Raw genomic sequence first — 18291 nt, 5'->3', positions numbered from 1 at the left:
AAGGAGTGATAGCTCAGTGGTTTGAGCATTGGCCTGTTAAACCCAGGGTTGTGAGATCAATCCTTGAGGGGGCCATTTAGGCAACTGGGGTAAAAAACTGTCTGGGGATTGGTCCTGCTTTGAGCAGGGGGTTGGACTCGATGACCTCCTGAGGTCCCTTCCAACCCTGATATTCTATGATTCTATGCATAGCAATTGTATTGTTAAGGGCCTGATCCTGGCTCCTTTCATTGCCTGGAGCTTCAGGCAACGGGTGTGGTTGGATTTTATTTACTTATTACCCCCCAACCCGTTGGTGGCTTTCATAAACCCATTGAGATATTTCTCTTTTAAAAAAGATAACTAAAGGTGCCTTAAACTTTGTTCCCCTGCCTTTCTCGGTTCAAGCTGAAACCCATCAGCCAGCCCAGAACAAAGGCAAACAATACTTTCCATTAAAATCACTCGGTATCCAGGAAAAAGGGCGGGTGGGGAGAGGAAAACACAAGCTCTTGTGTTGCACCCGTCGCAGAGCAGGCGGTAGAAGTTTACAGGCTGCAGCCAACGGCTGGCGATGGAACTGGGCCACGGGGCAGGTTTTCTCCGCCTTGCATGAAGTCATGGTTGAAATATGACATTCCCCTTAAAGGGGGGGGGGGGAGCGAGTTAAACCTGCAGCAGCAGGGGAAAAGCTGGCGGGCCCAATCCTGCTCCCGGCGAAGGCACCCCCCTCCCCAACACACACACACACACACACGGCTCCGGGATTGGTTTCCTCGCTGGGGAGGGGACTAGGCAGCGTGTGTGTGTCGCACGAAGTTGAGCGCAGCCCGGAGTTGGCGGACTTTCGCCTCCCACTGGGTGGGGAGTGGGAGCCTTTAAGAGAGGCTGGGAGCTCGTTGGGCAGCTCGTGTCCAGCGGCGGCTGCCTGCGGGTCCCAGCGGGATCCAGCCAGGAGCGCACCAGGAGCGCTGCAGAGGAGGCCACCAGGGGCCCTTGCTGTGCTCCCCGCCATGGGAGAGGATGGGGTGCAGGCCGAGCGGAGCGGCGCCCACGCTCCGCCGAGCCCCGAGGAGCAGCTGGAGCAGAGCCCCAGCCCGGAGCCCTCGGGCAGCCCCAGCCCGCTGCCTGCAGCGCCGGGAGAGGCGATCCGGGACGGCTCGCAGGTGAACGCCATCACCGTGCTCACCCTGCTGGACAAGCTGGTGAACATGCTGGACTCGGTGCAGGAGAAGCAGCTCAAGATGGAGCAGCGGCAGATCGAGCTGGAGGGCTCAGTGAAGGGCATCCAGGGCGACCTGAGCAAGCTGTGCAAGCACCACACCTCCACCAGCAACGCGGTCAGCAAGCTGCTGGAGAAGTCGCGCAAGGTCAGCGCGCACACCCGCGAGGTGCGGGAGCGCATGGAGCGCCAGTGCGCGCAGGTCAAGCGGCTGGAGAACAACCACGCGCAGCTGCTGCGCCGCAACCACTTCAAAGTGCTCATTTTCCAGGTCAGTCCGCTGCTGCCGCCGCCCCTGGTCTGCGGGGCAGGCTGGACCCTACTGCTCCCCACCCACTGCTCTCCTGAACTACCAGGCACTTGGCCCCTTTATTCATCCACCCCCTTCCCCCCCAGGTGGTGGATGGTGCCTTCCTCCTTCTACTTCTTGCCTAAGGTGACCAGACAGCAAGTGTGAAAAATCAAGACAGGGGATGGGCGGTAATAGGTGCCTATATAAGACAAAGCCCCAAATATCAGGACTGTCCCTATAAAATTGGAACATCTGGTCACCCTACTCTTGCCCTGTCCTTGGGAGCAGACCCATTGCAAGGGGCAGGTGGTTGGAGGTGCCCTCTCTCCAGTGCTCGGCCACCTGGCCCCCTGCAGCGCCACCTCCGCTCTTTCTCCCATAGCCACTCCGGCCAGGGCTTGTGGAGAGCCCAGTGCCTTCATCAGGGTGACCAGACCGCAAGTGTGAAAAATCGGAACAGGGGGTGGGGATAATAGGTGCCTATATAAGAAAGAGCCCCAAAAATCAGGACTGCCCTATAAAATCTGGTCACCCTAGCCTTCATCTACCCTTGGGTCGCTGAGAAGGTGTGGTCTCTTCCCACTGCTCACAGTATGCAGAGGAGATTAGTTCCCTTCACTCCCTGGTGAGCAATGTGGCACACGGAGCTGCACAAAACTTGTCAGCTCTATGCCAGGCGTGGACACACCCCACTTCCTCACCCTTGTGCAATGCATGGGCTTCACCCCAACCATGCCTTTGCCAGACATGTAAGAGCTGCAGGTGCTGCCACCAGGAGAACATCCTACTGAATTAAATGTGTGTAACCTATGCAATTTCCCTTGGAACCACATGCATGTGCCAGGTCAGTGCTGCTAATGATGGCTCACAGGAGACACTTGGCTTTCTCGTGGAAATACACTGTTCCTCTCAATCTTCCTAGGGCCACATGCAGAGAATGCTCAAATTCATCATCTGTGTAGAACACATGTCCTTTTTACATGGATACAAATACTTTCCAGACCAGTGCTGTGGTGATCTATGCTCACTTCCCTTATAAAACACATGCACTTCTCCCTGGCAGTATATATTCTCTATCAACTACTATTGGTACTTAACTAGCAAGAACACTCTGATTCACTCACCCATGAAAGTAGGGTGCTCTTTATAGATACATTTTGCAGCTCAATGCCACCAGTGCCACACATAACACAAGTCACAGATTCGTTACCATTCTGTAATAGCACTACATTATCATGCATACACACATTTTCCACTTAAGAATTACTAGCACCAACGCAGCGTGGGAACACATTCATGGCCAATATGTTTGTGTATTTTAGCATGTACAGTTTGTAACTTATATGCATGCAACAGTTCTTAAGAAAGCATGCACAGAAAACTTTGCATTTCACCAACCAGTTTATATTCGCTTTTCCACACGAAGGGGAAGGAATCCATTGCTGCTGTTATGCTTTCATTGCAGCACAAGAGGAGCTAGTGGAAACTTTCAGAGAGAGCACATAATGCAATCCTTAACTCTTTGAGGTCATAACTGGGAAAAAGTAACCTGCCCATTTTGATCAAGGAAGTAGAATACTTAGAATATTAATAGTTCTTGTGGCCCTCGACAAAATGCCAACTTTGATTTTTAGGTTGATCCCAGCATATTCAGCAATCTGTTTTTAATAGAGTTGTAAAACTCAGCTTTCTGTTTGCCAGCCTTTCAGTGGTATGAACCAACGGTTTGCATATTTTCTCCTTTTTAAGCAATGATGTGGATTGTGGACATGCCTTTTACTTCTAAAAAGTGTCATTGAAATTTTGTTTCAGGACAATCCCATTTGACTTCAGCTAGTTAAATGCTGAAGTGTAAATTTACCTTTTATCCTGTTAAATATGTTAATTATATAGTCCACTTTCATATATAGCTAGATTTTTTTTTTAATCAGGCTAGTACTAGATTTAAAGATTGGGCAGGCTTAATTAATCTACAGCCCATTCCCTTAGGAAAGACCCCCACCTTGTTGCTTATTATTCTCTTGATGCTGTAAGTTAATATTTTAAAGACAGAGGAGGAAGAGATCATGGCACGTATAGGGCATTTGCAGCCCACGGTCTTTCCCACCTCAAAAGCAACTAAAAAGCTGACCATGTGCCAGATATATTAAGAGAGATGCAGTACCTAGGTTTCTAAAAAGAATTTAAGATATTTCATTGAAATTTAAAATAGTACAACCTCATAGGGATCAGATACCAAAAGATGGGTTTGAGATACAGAATTTAGATTTTAAACCTTTAAATATGGAGTAGGGTTGGCGCTAAGGTTTTAAGGCATCATGGTAAAGGTTAGTCTTGAGGGATTTGAAGGAGGACAAGGCGGTGGCTTAAGAGGAAATATTTGCCAAATCAAATCCTCTGAAAAGTTAAGGAACCTTCAAAATGGAGGTTTTGGCCTGGGCCCTTCTTTAATACCAGGTTCCAAAATGCATTATTGGTCACAAAAGCAAACCAAACAATGTAGGCCCATTTTTGTGAGTGACTGCAGAAGGAAATTCAGCCTGTGCAGTTCCATCACTCACAGAGGTACTTTTGTACAGAAGGGTGTTGTGTCCTAAATCTCTCTTCTAAGGATGCAATGGACCTGACTCTCCTCTCACTTACATGAACCAACCCCTAGTTGACCCCAGTGTAAATCAGTGGCGCTAACCTGCTGTAAAGCTGGTGTAAATAATAGGAGAATCAGGTCTAAGTCCCTTATTTAGCAAAGAAAAAAAATCACATTTAACATCAGTAAATGTATTGCCAAGAGAACAGAGAGAGAAGATAGGTGAGGTAATATCTTTTATTGGACCAACTTCTATTGATGGAAGGAACAAGTTTGTGAGCTTCGCACCGCTCTTCTTCAGGTCTGGGGATTGTGAATAAGCTAACTACAAGCTGGGACAAATGGTTAAGCATAAGGCGTTCACACATGGTGCAGGGAGACCATGTAGTTTAAACTGAAGTGGGCAATTGAGGGTTAGATCGATAAGCATATGGGGCACTCCATATCTGACCTCTCAATCCTCATCCTCAAAGGAAACCTGCACAACACCTTCAAAAGACAAGTTTGCGAACTGAAATTCATTGACACTAGAATTGTGCTAGATACTAAAAACCATGGACTAAGCAGAGACACTGGTTTTATGGTTCATTACAAAAATTTGTAACATATCCTGCTGCCTGCTCACCGTTAGTTGCCCACTTTATTTTAAGTGGTCTTCTACAGCATGCGTGAAACTCTTATGCCTAACAGTCTTGCCTGAGGTTAGCTCAGACACTCTGGTTACCCAGATCAGAAGAAGTGCTCTGTGAAGCTTGAAAGCTTGACGCTTCCAAAACAGAAGTTGGTCCAATAAAAGATATTACCTCACCTACCTTGTCTCTCTCATGTCCTGGGAGCAACATATCTACAACAACATTGCTAAGAGATTGCAATACTTCTTGTCAGTAACACAAACCAGCTGTTAAAGAGAAACTTGGGTGTCTTGTGGACTGAAGTCCCAGGCAAACATCTCCTGGCCTGTCACATTTGAGTGGCTGGTGTGAAAGAGCTGTTTGGAGAGGTTGGAATTCTCTCCCAGGAGCGAAGATGGGAGGGACTGGCATTTTCCACCCCAGAGCCTGTGCTGTTCTCTTTGCGAACTTGTATTCAGCTCAAGGGAACAGACTGACCACACCCTGGCAAGGATCCCAAATGTTCGCCATGATGCTTTTCTGTTGCCTCTTTCTTTCCTTCTGCATAAGCCTGCTAATAACTGTTACCTGTCTGCAGATCTCCACAAAAGCTGTGTGGTCTCTTTAATAGATGTTTAATATGGAAAAGACCTATTAGTCCTCTAGACTGTCCCCCCAGCAAAAGAATTATACACAGGAAAAAGCTCAAAAGGATGGGTGGATTTGTGTATGACAGTGGTCAGGGACCTCTGGGCGAAAGAAGCAACTGCTGCTATGATACAGTATTAACATCAGATTTGTTTTTAAAAAGGAATTTGGATGTAGGGCAGTTTTGTTTCATTTCGGTTTTATTTTCTGCCACTTAAAAACAACTTTAACTTTTATGCTGTTTGTGTCTCATTAAGGACTTTGTCTCCTGTTTTAGAAAAACAACTTCATGTGAAAATAAAAGCATAGATTAGGGACTTAGTTCTGAATTTGAGTTTGCTCCCTGTTGCTGTTTTAACAGGAGCATTGGGTGTGTAAGGAAGACATAATTGAGCTAAGGGTTTATTTTCTGAGGACAGGCTCTGACTTGTTAGCATCAGATTTCCCTCAATGAATACACTCAATATGAAAATACAGCGAGAAAACTATCAATTTGCATATTTTGTATTCAAATATTCTTAGTTTTTTTTCCCTCCCTAGTTTGCATATTTCTTTGAGTCCATATTTTTAATGTTGTCGTATCTAAACCTGTAAGGCTTTAAAAATTATTACAACTACCATAAGTGGTGCAGCAGTCTAAAACACTGAAGTGACTGTTTTTAAAGCCTTGTTAAGCTTTGGCATTGTTCCTGTCTGTTTTGTTGCAACCGCATGACCAACACGATTTTGGACTGCATGGATTCAGAACAAATTTCATGCTGTCACACATGCATTAAGACAGACTGAAGGGGGGTGACATAGTAAAATCCAAAATAAAGAGGAATACGGCCTAGTGTTTCAATAAAATATCTCATTTACTATTGGATGGGACAGAAAAATATGCTAAATTATAGGTAGGGGTCAGTAAAGTGGTATTCAAGCCCCTTCCAGTCACTGCAGTTAGTGAATATTTGATCCTGAAATGAAGTGAGCAAGAGAAAGCCACAGGAAATTAACTGTGTTTGCATTTTGTTGCATCAACCAGCATAACAAATAGCCTTCTGAAAAAGCACCTTCATGTTCAAAAGTAAAGAAACAACGAAAAAGGGAAAGTAAGCAAGCTATGGATGATGTGCTGAAAACTATTAACTTATTAGAGAACTTGCCCCTCCAACGTCCCACTTGGTACTGTGCCCACACCCATCTACAAACTCAGAGCAGCTGTGGTCTGAGGAAAAGTGGAAGGAGTTAAGGCTGTTCTGACCAGTAGTAAACTTACTCTTGACAGAAATCTGCTCTGCCATTTGGCAAAACATCCATTTAGAATATTAAACAACCCACTGAAAAATAACAAGGGAGGGGGGCTTGAGAAAAGTTTTCTTCTGCATGTGACATGTCCTCTTATTACATAGTCTGCTCTAGATGTAGCCAGTTAAATGCTCCTATCTTCCCCCAACACAGTGCGTGCAGAGGTGTTTTTCTTCAGTGGTGATTCTAGCCACGCCAGGGGTGGGTGATTTAAAAAAAAAAAAACTCACTATTGTTTGTTATAAATACTCACTCATAGGTTCAATTTTTATAGTACATTGTTATGAATGTGAGGCTTTTACTACAGCGGAGAAGTGTATATCCCCATACATAAGAGCCCCCAAAACGACTGCATAAAACTTCTATGCCAATGGTCTCCAACCTTTTTATGCCCAAGATCACTTTTGGAATCTAAGGGCAACTCAGGATCTACCTGCCCCACTCACTCCATCCCTCCCCCCTTTGCTCACTCTCCCCCACCCTCACTCACTTTCAGCAGGCTGGGGCAGGGGGTTGGGGTTCAGGAGGGGGTGCGGGCTCTGGGCTGGGGCCAAGGGGTTTGCAATGTGAGAGGGGGCTCTAGGGGTGTGTGTCAAGGCTGGGGTGCAGAAGAGATGGGATGCTGGCTCTGGAAGAGGGCTCAGGGCTGGGGTGCAGAGGGGGTATGGGGTGCTGCTTCCTGCTAGGCAGCACTTACCTCTGGTGGCTCCCAGTCAGCAGCAGGTGCAACGAGGTTAAAGCAGGCTCCCTGCCTACCCCGGTCACACACTGCTCCCGGAAGGAGCCAACGTGCCCCTGGGGTGGGGGGGAAGGGGGTACATGGCTCTGCACGCTGCCCCTGTCTGCAAGCACAGCTCCCCACAGCTCTCCTGGCCAATGGAAGCTGCGGGGGCGGTGCTTGCAGGCAGGAGCAGCATGCGCGGAGGGAGATCCCTGCCCACCCCCGGGGCTGCAGTGGCCACTTCCGGGAGCAGTATGGAGCTGGGGTAGCCTGAGGCGGCCACACTGCACTGCCACCAGAGATCGTGATCAACTGGGAGATCCTCTAGGATCGACCAGTTGATAGTAATCGACGGGTTGGTGACCACTGCTCTATGCTGACCAAGGACCTGATCTTGCAGAAACTTCTCGGGTCCTGTTGACTTCAGTGGCAGTTCCACATCCATGGAGCACTTGCATTATTGTGTCACAACTGATGACATTAGAAACAAAATACAGAAAGGCCACTCATTAGTTGTGTATAGTAATGACTGATCTGGAAAAATGCAAGCCTTGTTTTAGCTTTCTAAAGATGGGGGATGAAAGGAAGATACATTTTGATCCCATCTCAGAATTGGTTAGCATGTTTCTCCTGGTTTTGATCCAGTCCAAGAGATCAGATGCTTAAATTTTTTTATCTTGAAAAATTAATAATGGTACTTTCATGCTGAAGTTTTAAAGCGTACTCATCCTGGCTGAACTACAGTCCTGCAACCTACCTAACACAACCAAATGTAACATAATGGAGCTCAGAAGGACTTCTGGGTAGACTGCAGTCAAAGTTAAAGATATCCCATTTATTAACATGCTCATAGTAATGATTTTTAAAACAGTATTTAGCAGCAAAGCAGATTTCATTCTAGAGATTTTATTCTATTATAATAATTTGCATTTTTCTTGTACCTTCTATCTAAGGATCCCATTATGCTTTACAAACACGAATGAGCCAAATCTCAACACTCACAGAGAGGAAAGTACCTCCATTTTACAGGTGGAAAAACTGAGGCACAAAGGTTGATTTACACAGGAAATCTGTGACGGGATGGGAATACAAGCCAGACTTCCTGATTCCCACTCCTGTGCTTCAGCCACAAGTACATCCCACCCCTGTAACTTTAAATGAATAATTAGCTGATTATTATGGAGCATTATAGAGGTTATGAATTTTTATCTGTACTGAAAACTGGATGTTTGTGTCCCTCCCCCCCATGTTTTTAAATATTAAAATAAAATGTTTATAATAATGTTTTTAGAATTTTCAGTACTTTGATTTAACAGTTTAGAAAGGTCACTGAATTGACCTTGAACTGAACAGTGTTGGTTCATCTCTGGATCAGACTCAGTATATGGTCAATTTCACATGAAACCATTTTGCTATATTAAATATTTTTTAAGATTCTACTCATCCTTACTTGGACAGAATTCCATTAAAGTTAAAGGGAGTTCTATCTGAGTAAGGATGGCAGGATTTGGGCCTTTTATTTTATATAGTTCAGCTTTTAAAGCAAAGCTTAATAAATCCTAATCAATGTAATTTACAAGTGATTGTCTGAAACCTTGTAATCTGTTCTATTCACATTCTTATACCTGAATATTGGACCATACAGCACTGTACACAAAACTTCTAATTGTCCAGATTTGGAAAGATTAGGCCAGTAAACTTTTATATTTGATGTCCTATACTTGATTCTCCAAATAGTTGTACTGGGGTCAAATGAGCAATTGTACCCACTCATATAGTCCATATTTCGGTAATGAAATTGGAGAACATTATAAATATTTGAATTGCAGTAAGAGCTTTTTTGGATCGTTAAAGCTGCTGTGATAAATAGTTGCTTTCTGGTCACCGTAAACCAAGTTAAAAATCACAAGACTACATACTGTGCCCACTTATTTACGGCGCTCAGCACCAGAACAAAATCTTTATATGTAAACATGTAGCAAGAGTGACCGTTTTATTAGGATTCCACTGTGGGAAAAGTACAGAACATTTTGGGAGTGTCGTCAAGGTCAATAGAAACAGCAGAAAAGTGAAATGTACAAATATCTCACAAAAGTGTTTTCCATTCTTTTTCTTTTGTTACCTTAAAGAATATTCCTCACACACGAAACATGCTTGTTTAAAATTCTGTTCATAGGTGTACGCATAATTTGTTTCCAGGAAGGCTACGTAGTGGACTAGCAGCAAAGGAATGTGACTTTACATTTTGTATGTGACTTGGTTTTTTAAAATAAAGTTTGGTGTTTGCAATGCATTCATCCAGTCATTCCTGTGCAGCCTCACCAGAAATCTTAAACCAAGAGACCATTTTCTCTAGGGATCACACCCCGCACTAATGAACAGAAGTTTTGAATTGCGTATGGTGGTTTTTCCCTTAAATGTAATCTCTTGCCCACTAAGGACAGACCTGAGACCATCACATCGGGCACGTAGCCCTTTCTATATCTAAAAGATGTTTTGAATTTTTCCCCCCCCAGTCTGTAGCTCTGAACGAGGTGACTGGGGTATCTCCTAAGCTTTGCCAAGTTAAAAATGATAAACTAAGTAATATGAATGCAGAACATGAAGATATTACAATGGTAGGAAAATAAATAAAGGAATATTCTAGGTTTGCTTGCTTTTCTTTCTTAGGACACAATCCTGCAGTAACATGCCACCGAATGTAGTGCTTACTACTGAGAGATGTCCCCTTTGAATTCCTCAGGGGTTCAAGCGCTGTAACTATTTGCAGGAGGTGGCCCTTAATTTCCAGTTCCACTCTTTCCCTGCTCAGCCTGCTCTTTATTTAGAGACTTCTTCTTGAATACATCCCTCCCTGACCTTTCTTGGTTATTAAAAAAAAATAAAAATAGGCACCTGTTGTCCAGCTCAAATGCTTAATGCAAAGAACTACTGTTATTCTCTATGGCATGTAACATTAATTAGTCTCCTTTAATTTTTGCATGATTTTTCAATTTCATTTTTTAGAAGTTTCATAGATGTGCTTAGTTTATATGTCCCATCCCACATTCTCCCCACCCCCCAAATAAAAAAAAAAAATCAGTACCATTCCTTCTGTATTGGAAAAACAACATATTCTAATCATCACGGGATGGATCGCCTCTCCTACCATAAAACCGACAGGAGAGGAATAAGGGAAACCTGTGCAAAGTTCCTTCAGAGTTTCTCCCATGATATTCTGTCAAGGGAAAGGAGAGGCTGGGTTCCGACCCACCCAGAAAGGGTTTGGGGTTAGATCGCACACAGCTCAAAGGATCCCTGAAGGATCTGCAGGAGGCCCGCACTCCCCCACATGGAAACCCCGTGCCCCCTCAACTAGCTCTGGAGCACTTGTGGCTGCCCATAGGACCTCGTTTAAAAGCCAAGCCTCTCTCCCTTCTGCTGCTTCCTGCTCTCCTTCCAGAGTGCAACCCTGCAGGGCACTGCTCCGTCCAGAGGAGGTGGTGACATGGGCAGGGTGAGAGCAACGTGCCAAAGGTCTCGTCCTTATGTGAATCAAGGTGGGCAAAATCCAGCTCCATCAAACTGTTACAGCAGTGTTCAAGCTACTGCAATCGAAGTTAAACAGAACTCAAAATATTGAACCATATCATCAATGGCAGTAAAACTTATTGAAATCAAGGAGGCTTAACCAATTTACACCAGTGGATTTGGTCCATTCTTTACAAACATACTTTACCAACTTTTAGCAACCATGTATTTTTCTCTCTCAAACACAATTAATCCTACTTGCCAGGCATATTGCACTCTCCATCGGAGGATCTCAAAACGCATCCTATTTTAAGGAAAAAAGACTTGCTGTACCTGTGTCATAGGTCAGCAGTATATCCCTATTTTACAGATAAGGAAACTGAAGCACAGAGAGGTTATATATGACTTGCCTGAGGTCAAGTGGTGAGTCTGACAACCAAGAATTGAACCCAAACTTCCCAATGCTCAGTCTCATGCCTAAACCAAAACCCAGCCTTTTCCTCTAGCGTTAGATTTACAGTTTTGTGGTTAAACCCTTATTAGTAATATCTAATTTAAATGACAGAATAGGATTGATTCATATTCTATATCTATATATTCTGAGCCCTCTGAAACTGAAATCTCACAGTTGGCAGCTCATTTGCCTTAAGCTGTACAACAGAATGGTTGAGAGGGTTTTGAGTGGTTTCTTGCTGGCTAAATATAACAAAACATAAAAAATGCTCAGCTTCCTTCATCTCATTGTAAAAAACAATGTAACATTGTCCAGGGTTATGCTTTGTTTATCAAATTTGTGTCCTGTGAACTATGAAACTCAAATATTGTCAACTCTTTCAGGAGGAAAATGAGATTCCTGCCAACGTGTTTGTGAAAGAACCCGTTCCCAGTATTACAGAAGGAAAGGAAGAGTCTGTGGATGAGAACAAAACTCTGGAAGAAACCTTGCATACGGTGGAGCTGTCTTCCGATGATGAAATGCCTCATGACGAAGATGGTCTGGATGACAGCGTAGAGGAAAAAATGGGAGAATCAAGAGCTGAGAAGATAAAAAGATCAAGCCTCAAGAAAGTGGACAGCCTCAAGAAAGCATTTTCTCGCCAAAATATTGAGAAAAAGATGAACAAGATCAGCACAAAAATCGTCTCAGTTGAACGACGGGAGAAGATTAAGAAATCGCTCACTCCACATCATCAGAAATCCTCCTCCTCAAAAAGCTCCTCTTTCAAAGCGTCTCCCCTCCCATTGAACGTGAAGAAAGTCCATGAAGGAGAGACCCCTGCTGAAAACGAGGACAAACCAACAGAAACGACAAGCAGTGAGCAGGCAGTGAATGAGGAGGAGACCTCGTTTACTGAGGGGCTCTCGGATATCACACCTCCAACTTCTCTAATTGAGGAAGGCAAAGCAATAGCTGATTCTCTGGAGAAAGAAAGCAGAGAAGGGGACGTGACGATCAACAGCAACATTGAGCTCTCAATTGTTGAAGATGATGAAGAATATGGGACAGCACTAGAAGTTTCTAGCCAGAGACTGTATGATGAAAGAAACAAGCCAACCAGTGGGGAAACAGAACAATCTGATGAAGAATCAACTCAAGCAGCTGTTCTCCAGATAGACCAAACTGCATAATAAATCTGAGCCTTCCTTTGTGTTCAGAAATGCAAACAGGTTTAGTTAAGCAAAGAAGCAGTGTATATTTCTGTTACACATACAATGTATCGGGTGACAGTGATTAAGTTTGTTGTTTTCTGTGCAGTGCTAATGTATTGCATAGTATTGAGATGCAGAATGAACAAGGTCTACTATGCAGGCAACCTACAAGGTGCTCCACTCCTATACTTGGTCAAACAGCTGGTAATATTAATTTAGAGTTGCTGCAGTCAGTTGCAATTGGAGAGATCAGGAAAAGAACTTGACCAGTGGAGGCAGGCTGGTCAACTGGATTTTTAAGTTAGATCAGGGATGTGCTTGGATAGTAGTCAAGAAATATTTTTTTTCCTTCTTATTGCAGTATTTTGTAGCTGTGTAGTAGTTTTTTATATAAACTTAATGTCACTGAACACTCTAGCTTAGCTTACCTTGCCATGTCCTGGATATGCTAATGGATTCAGTAATTGTTGTATATACATGTATATTTTATTTTGGGCATGGCTCCATTTTACATTCTGACTAAAAGAGCAGAATATGCAAAGGGTGAAATCCTGCCTCCTGAAATCAGGGGAGTTTTGCCATTGAGTCAGTGGGGCCAGGATTTCACCCAGAGTCTTTTGTTAGTCACTTAATAGAAACAACTGTGTTTATATGGCAAAGGGAGACAGGATTTTGTAATTTACAGCAGTTTATAGAAATAGATGACTGACCAGGATGAATGTGTTACTAGCTACAGTACTTACCATGAGATCTTAGGTAATTCTTGGCAAAAACAGTGACAGAGATAGAAACAAGGGATGATATGATAGAAACTTAGAGGCAATATGATGAAAGATCAGAAGGGGAGAATGTGAAAAAGAAATGGAAAAAAATCTCTACTGCCAGTATAAAGACTATACACTCAAATAACACAATTAAATTTCTACTTATTCCTTAGAGCAGTATATTTTCCATCTTTGCACCTGTACTTAAGAATATTTTGAAAATAGCATAAAACTTATCTATATAAAGATTTTCATATATGTAATGCTATACCTACAGAATAGTTACATAGTCACAGGGATGTAAGGACATGGTAAAGTTTCATGTTTCTGGTCAAGATGTTAAAGGATAACAGTATGTTGTGGTTTTAACTGTTTGGCAAAGAGGCCAATTTATAAATCCGTGGGGTTGGATTCTCCACTAATGTTACAACTTTCACACACAAAAAATCCTATATATTCTCAAATTACAGGTTGCAAATTTTGAAAAGGCATTAAAAATGAGGGGTTAAAGAAATTTCATTCCCTTTGAATTTTCATTCCAGCTACTTATAAATGAAAAAAAAAAACCCTTAATTGCCTTACATCCATGTTATTTTTATGCATTGTTTGTTTGTTTTCTGTTGTTTCCTGAATACTGAATTCTTGTTACATAACATTGCACTAACATGTTGCTTCCTTCCTTGTATAAAATTACAAATGATTTAAAGTTTTCTAAGAAAAAAATACACATTACAGAATGCTTACCAGAGATCACACCATGGAGGGAAGCAGTCTCTTGAACCAGTAAATCGCACTGGAAATTAGCCTATAAGCATAGCGGATTTTAAATAGGCACTGTTAAAAGTTAAGCTCTTTATTATATAGTATCATACAAGAACTATCATCTGTAAGAAGAATGATGACATAATCCATGCAGCTACATTATTTTGTATTAACCAAAATGTAACTCAGTTATTCAATACTTGTAACTAACTACAGATGTGATGAAGTAAATAAAAATAAAAAAATCAAACTAATACAACCATGTCAGTGTTTGGGCAAAGAAATGAGAGAGGTTGGTAAAAACAGAATTAAAGACTAAACATTTACTACTTGGTTTATGTCCCAATTGACCCAATAACATTTATTTCTTGTTCCCTTGTTCTTACTTAGAAATCCAAGCACCATTTCTCAAATTTAACTTTTCAAACATCACCTTGCCAGCTTGCTAAAGCATCTGAATATTTTCAGACAGCTTGGTAAATTTGATAGTTCCATCTGCATTTTTATTGCATTGTACTAGACTTTTAATACTTTAAATACTCCTACAAGCATAATTGTATTGAACTGTACATTTTGTTTAGTCACACAGATAAATTTGTGTCTTCTAGAGTGCCACATAGCCTTAGTAGACTTAATTTTACTGACAGGCCAAAGCATACATGTTTAACCTTTATGGAACATGTGTCAACTTCTTGCAGCCATGAAATGCTAGCTAGGGAACCTAACAATGTCTGTTTTGTTTCTCCTCGTAAGCTTTAATTCAAACAGTACTACTGAAAAAATGGCAGACAGACACTTTTTGTTATGTTTTACAGACACTGGACTTAATTACATGCTCGGTGTTTTAAGAGTTTTAAAACCCCATACAGTAAGAACTCCAGGTGTTCAGCACCTTTGGAAAAATCAGCCCAATAGATAATTAGTACAAATAATTACTTCAAGAAACATTGTATACACAGGGATTAGTCATAGGGCCAGAATTAAACTTTTTTCTAAGATTATATATTTATACATTTACAAGGACCAACAGGTCTGTAATCCTAGCAACATAAAATTATCTTTGTATAAAATTCATATGTTTATTCTGTTGTCTGCTATCTGCTTTATTGCATCCCATAACTCAGCTTGGAACAAAGGAATTTCTCTCTCTATCTTAAAGTCCCTTTCTGTCTTTGATTTCCTTGACTCCTGAAAATGAATATTACTCCCTATAATATACTTTCATGGGCAAATGTCTGCAGTGATATTTTTCCAAAAAAAAAAAAAAATTAAAATATGTGATTGTCAACCTGACATTTCACCCAGGGGCATGATTATTCTTTTTTGTGATGACAGGTATTTATATATTTAAACAAAGGTGCATCTACTTCTCTGGACACCCTTGATATCATGTTAAAAATGTAGGTCTCTTAACGTGAGTTTTGTGCAAAGATTAAGTTCAGTAAGGACCATATGGTTGAAATACTTACATTAGTGGCAGCCTATAGCAGCTAGTGCTTCTATTTCCAGTGCCATAAAAACTGCTGACATTCCTATCCACTTCTGGGTGAAAAGGCAAGGAGCATCCCTTTGACCTTCATTCGTTATCTCTGGCACTGAACACTATAAGAAGACACTTCTGTGAAAAGACATGGTGATATGGGCCTTCTCTATCCCTTTATTATCAAATAAGGAGAGCTTGCACTACAAAAGCTTTGTTGATCAAAAAGAAAGAAGATATACATGCCAGAAGTTACAGTATTTTTACACTGTTTACGTTGAAGAAATTAAAATAAAGTTTTCCATCTGGCCTGGTAACCTCTATAATGCGAACATTAATTGATGGCCATACAAGTTATAGCGTTGGGTATGCTCAGTAAAGCTAGTGCAAAAATGACACCTTGTTAGTGAACATACCTGCTGACAAGGGAACCAGTCCAATAGCCACTAATGTCAGTGGAAAGACTCCCGTTGACTTCAGTGGGTTTAGATTGGGCTCTGAGTCACATTATGCCCCAGAGCCATACATACAATTCCCATTGATTTGAGGACATGATATGGCTCTGTATCTCCCTAATCCTATTCGCTTAGTTCATCGACAGAATAAAAAGTTTTACTGCTGTCAGCAGCACAGAGCCAACACAGCTGCAGAAAAGCAAGCTCTATTCTGCTTTGAATGGTGCATCATTAGCAAAATTTCCAGCTAAGTTCTGATTCCAGGGTCTTTACTGTTGGTAATTACATACAAAGGAGAGAACACAGCTCGATTTTCAGATAAATTGAGGTTGCAGTTGGGGGAAAAAAAAATCTTGTTTTGAACCTATAACCTGAGCAAACATGCTGCAGAAGCCACTGATGGAGCATGAACATGAAATGTCAAGCTGTCATTTTCACAGCCAATTTTCTTACCATACCTCATCATTGAAAGTGCTGGAGGGCAACTGTGGTTTGCAAACCCATCCCTTCTAATTATTTTTCCCGCTAAAGGTGAGTAAGATAAGATGGGCTAGATTCAGGGGTGTAAAGATTGCAGTTTTCTGTGCCACCTCAATCCCCTGCTTGCTAGTGGGAAGATTAATCTCAAAGAAGGGCAGGCAGTTGTACTACCACCTACCTTTGTTAGTGCTTGGCTTACGTTCATAGCTGGAGCTCCTTAGGAGACTGCAATTGCTGAATCTACAGGGCTACACCCTGCTTCTGGTCCGGCCCCTCTCATTCCCAAGCTAGTGGAAGAGAGGCTGTAGCTTCTTTCTGCTGCTTTGGAGTTTCTATTGCTGGAGTCCTGTGCCAGCACCAACCCCAGGTGGAATCTAGCTGTATGGATGTAGAATCCTTAAGACATTTATGCCTCTTTCTGCTTTCTCTGCCCTTTTTTCAACCATGTCCCCTTCCTTTTCCCCTCCCACTCAAACATACATGCTGCTGTTCGAGGTACACACTAAATTCACTCAACTAACTTTTCTAATTGTGTATGTTTTGATTTAACCATCAGTTTAACCTTCAGTGTCTCTTGTGTGGGCATCCCACGTACTGAAGTGCATTGCTCTAACACAAAATGAATCTGCTAGAGTTTGCTATTTATCTTTCTTTCAAATCAGGGATTAGCATCTACTGTATGACCTTTGGCACTAACCTCCTTTTCCATAGCAACACAAAAGGGAACAAACTATGAGTCATAATTTCTCTGTAGGAGATTTTGGGGGGGGGAGGGAGGGGTAATTTTGATCATTTTATAGTTCCTAAAATATATTAGCTGATTTATAGCTCTGGCATACCAGCTTTTGATTCTGTTTTGCCTGAATATACAGAAAGAAGAGGTCTCCATTACTCTTTTTTGCTGTGTAATTGTGACAAGACTGAGCTAGACATTAAACAATATATTTGACCCTAATTGTAATTCTCTGGGTCTTTAAGCTCCAATGGCATTCAGTTTTCCTACAAAAAGATAGTCGTTTGCCTTAGTTTTAATAATTTTAAATGATACTGATCTGCAAAAAAAAAAACATGTGACTCTCAACGTGCTTTGTAAATTGGGTTCTGACAGCTGGATTGGATCCCATCTGAAAACCACTACATATCATACTTCATGGCTGTTAACTTGTAGGCATGCTATGCTGTCAGTAAGTAGCTTTAAATCCTCCCACATTTTTGCTCACATGTAACGGTGGCAAAATACAGCCTGAAATAAAGTATATCTGTCTCAGTGCAACAGGAGTAGAGTGCTCTGTGCTTCCACGAGTGGGGATCTAGTTTAGGAACAACCTACTGTAAATAGTACATTCCTTGAAGCACCTCTGTGGAGTGGAGGTATCAAACAGGTGATATGACTGTGTTTGAGGGAGTCTAACTGCCAGCTACATTCCTCTTCCAGCGTAATCTGCTATTGCCTGGAGTGAAGGATTCAAGACACCCTGCGGTGCAGTCCACCCATTTACTTCAATAGGAGTAGGATTGGGGGCCTACCGGGAAAGCGGATTGGTAACAGAAAAACAAAATTGGTTAACTGCCATAACCTCCAATGAAGTGTAAACCAGAGCTTTCTTGTCACGCCAAAATCCTAGCACCAACATTTACAATGTATTCATTACCAAAAAGACTTCATTAACATGGAGTTAAGATTACCCAGTTCTGCCTCATGTCTTTCCAAAATATGGAAGCACCCATCAATTCAGACCTGTCACAAACGGGCCACACCCAGCCACAACTAAATACATAGCTAGGTTAGAAAACCAGAATGGCACAGTCAGTGTAATGCCAACTGCACCACACACCCTTCACT

General features: G+C 42.1%; 1 protein-coding gene across 1 annotated transcript; it reads left to right on the top strand.

The window, feature by feature from the left end:
* The first annotated feature begins 509 nt into the window (after positions 1 to 509).
* Positions 510 to 14287, top strand: CAVIN2 (caveolae associated protein 2). Its single transcript, XM_005306819.5, has 2 exons — positions 510 to 1472; positions 11695 to 14287. Exons 1-2 carry the CDS (start codon positions 993 to 995, stop codon positions 12484 to 12486), a joined length of 1272 nt encoding a protein of 423 aa, XP_005306876.1. The 5' UTR covers positions 510 to 992; the 3' UTR covers positions 12487 to 14287.
* The last annotated feature ends 4004 nt before the right edge of the window (positions 14288 to 18291 follow it).

The sequence above is a fragment of the Chrysemys picta genome, chromosome 11 (genome assembly GCF_011386835.1).
Source record: "Chrysemys picta bellii isolate R12L10 chromosome 11, ASM1138683v2, whole genome shotgun sequence".
Lineage (NCBI taxonomy): Eukaryota > Metazoa > Chordata > Testudines > Emydidae > Chrysemys > Chrysemys picta.
The sequence above is the reverse complement of the archived record's forward strand: the minus strand, read 5'-3'. Positions and strand labels throughout refer to the sequence as shown.